At 42.3% G+C, this 2750-nt stretch overlaps 1 protein-coding gene across 1 annotated transcript; it reads right to left on the bottom strand.

Annotated features, from left to right (window-relative positions):
- Positions 1–1039: 1039 nt before the first annotated feature.
- Positions 1040–2374, bottom strand: LOC109871236 (gamma-crystallin M2-like). Its single transcript, XM_020462042.2, has 3 exons — positions 2263–2374; positions 1694–1939; positions 1040–1389 (listed from the first exon to the last, which is right to left on the bottom strand). Exons 1-3 carry the CDS (start codon positions 2272–2274, stop codon positions 1090–1092), a joined length of 558 nt encoding a protein of 185 aa, XP_020317631.1. The 5' UTR covers positions 2275–2374; the 3' UTR covers positions 1040–1089.
- Positions 2375–2750: the final 376 nt, after the last annotated feature.

Below are 2750 nucleotides of genomic sequence, written 5' to 3'. Positions count from 1 at the left end.
CACACACACACACACACACACACACACACACACAGACACACACACACAGGGTCTGACTGGCTCTCTCGGGGAGAAACCACACGCCAGGGCTTCGTCGAGGCGGAATAATCAAATCACATTCTGCACAGTTACCTTTCCGATGTAATCATTGCAGGTTCTGAATCAGAAAAGTCATTTGGAACTAGTTGTGATTAGCTCCATGTTCCCTGTAAGGCTTTCAGTGTTGAAGGAAACATTTACCCAGCCTCATAGACATGACAGCTGTAGCTAATTCAACACAGAGCTATACAGTGTTGATGACTGAAGTCACTATTTTAGAAGCTGCTGTATAAAAGCATTCCTGGCAGAGCCATCTAGTGTTACAGTATTAACATGTAGTTACATGGACATTTACAGCAGTATTGGATGGTGTCACTTTAAATGGGAGGAAGGGCTTATTGTAATGGCTGGAACGGAATATGTTTGTTACCATTCCACTAATTCCATTCCAGCCATCACCATGATCCACTCTCCCCTCACTAGCTTCCTTTGACGTACAGTGTCAATTTGCAACATAAGTACATAGGCTATTGTTACATAGTACAACTGTATTGCCTGTATGACTGTTAATCCTTGAAATCGTGCACGTCAATAGCACAGCAAAATCGCATGACAAGGTCGAGTATTCTTTCCTAACTTGAAGAACTGAGATATCAGTGGATATTACTGTATATCCAGCACACATACATATTGTTATGAAGCCAACTACCAAAATATCAATGTTCACCAATCCCCCAAACTTGTGAGCAATCATTCACTTATCAAACCTACTAGCACACTCAGTATTTGGCCAGGTTGCTGCTGCCCCCTAGGGTTGGGATGTGTATAGTGGAAGCACTGTCTTGCTGTGGCCTACTACACTTACCTACCTATTTAAAAATATATATATCCTAAACTTTTAAATGTTAAAGTTGTGAGGGTGAAATAGTGAAATACCCATTATACCAGGTAGTGTTTTGAGTAAACACATCACAAAAACAAGAAAATTATGCAAGAAATATAAATTGGGAACATATTTTATTCAACTTTTTTTTCATACATCTGAGCATGTTACATAGACATATTATCCATGATACGCCTCATGCTCATGAACCTCATGCCTCCCATGCCGCCCATGCCTCCCATGCCCATCTGACTGAAGCTCCTGTACTCTCCAGGCTTCATGTACATCTGTCTGCCTCTGTAATGGGGCTGCTCGTACATCAGCCAGTGGCCCTCCATGACGTTGCAGGACTGGCAGTCGGACATACGGTAACGCTCCTGGATGGAGTCACAGTCGTCCATCATCTCGTGCATCTGACCTTCAAAGTTCTCCCTCTCATAGATCCTCATCCTGAAGTTTCCTTTGTGCTGTTAGGAGGAAAGCAAAGGTTTCATGGATCAGGGAAATTGTATATACATGTCTATAATATGAGAGTACAACCATTAAAACCTGTTTTCCTTCACCCTACTGTAATTTAACGGCTATTACAACAGCCATCGGGAAGCCAATAGCCATAGGCAGCGCCATCCATGGCTCTGGCCATTGGGGGCCAACAGGGCCTCATGAGGAATGGGGAAATATTGCATTGCTCACATATGCTTTGTGAATTCTATATAAAGCATCAATGTTAGCTTCCACTGTGGAATAGCATCCACTCTTCTCTCCACCTACCATGGGGATCATGCGGCAGGACCGGATGCAGTCGTTCATTCCCATTCCCATGCGCTGGTAGTCAGGGTACTCGCCTCTCCTCATGAAGTACTGGTTTCCCATGTAGTTGTTACGATCGTAAACCATGAAGCAACCGCTGTCAACCCTGCAGGAGTGACACCTGCTCAGGAAGGAGGACATGTCAGCGCAGTCCTGGGTGGTCTCATAGGAACGGCCCTGGAAGTTCCTGTCCTCGTAGAAGGTGATCTGGGAGCACCAAAAAATATTTGCAATATTATGGCAACATAAATAAACATAAATCAAATATATGAATCTGTAGATACGAGCTGCTTTATAACTAGCATTGCTACATGCTCCCAAATGTTAAATTATCATAGGTTTTGCAAAGTAACCAGCGAACAAATTTAAAAACTGTTTGGAGGAAACAACAATATTGTATGGATGTCGAAAAGAAGCCTCACGTTAAAAAAAAGAAGGTAACTATCACTTTAAAATGGCGATTCACTTAACCAGCCATTATTCAGACATTGGTGAATTAAAACACAGTGTGGGATAAAACAGTAGCTTACTTTGCCCATCATGATTGCAGTTGTTCCTGAGAGCTGTGTTGCTGCTGCTACACTGATGTCCCGTCTGTTTTAGCCCTCACCTTTATACTTGACTAAACCCAAAGAGCCTGTGGCCTCCCATTGTGTAAAGCCCTGACCCAGCAACATATGGTATAGAGGCCTGCAGAGTGCTAGAAGACTTTAGAATAGATTTTTTTCCCATTGAGAAGTCAATGCAACTGAGCTTTTTGAGCTAGTACACAATGGTCTCTTTGACATGTTTCAAATCACACTCGGTAGTGTTCAGTGTACAGTAAACGGGCTCTTTTGCTTTAGTTTGTTTGAATGTGATAGCCATGATCACATCATAAGTCTATACCAACTGCTGTTATTTTGGATTCATGTTTAATGACCACGTATTCAGGTTTAATAATGTGTTCGGTACCAAGTAAAGTGTTATCCAGATTGTTATATTCTTTTGGGAGTCCAGTTTAGCAAATAGAGGCAAT

The sequence above is a fragment of the Oncorhynchus kisutch genome, linkage group LG26, assembly GCF_002021735.2.
Source record: "Oncorhynchus kisutch isolate 150728-3 linkage group LG26, Okis_V2, whole genome shotgun sequence".
Lineage (NCBI taxonomy): Eukaryota > Metazoa > Chordata > Actinopteri > Salmoniformes > Salmonidae > Oncorhynchus > Oncorhynchus kisutch.
The sequence above is the reverse complement of the archived record's forward strand: the minus strand, read 5'-3'. Positions and strand labels throughout refer to the sequence as shown.

What these genes read in the sequence shown, in the direction of transcription:
- LOC109871236 (XM_020462042.2), bottom strand. An exon ending in CCTGCCGCATGATCCCCATG is followed by an intron (nt 1,390 to 1,693) that starts GTAGGTGGAGAG and finishes TCCTCCTAACAG; the next exon opens with CACAAAGGAAACTTCAGGAT.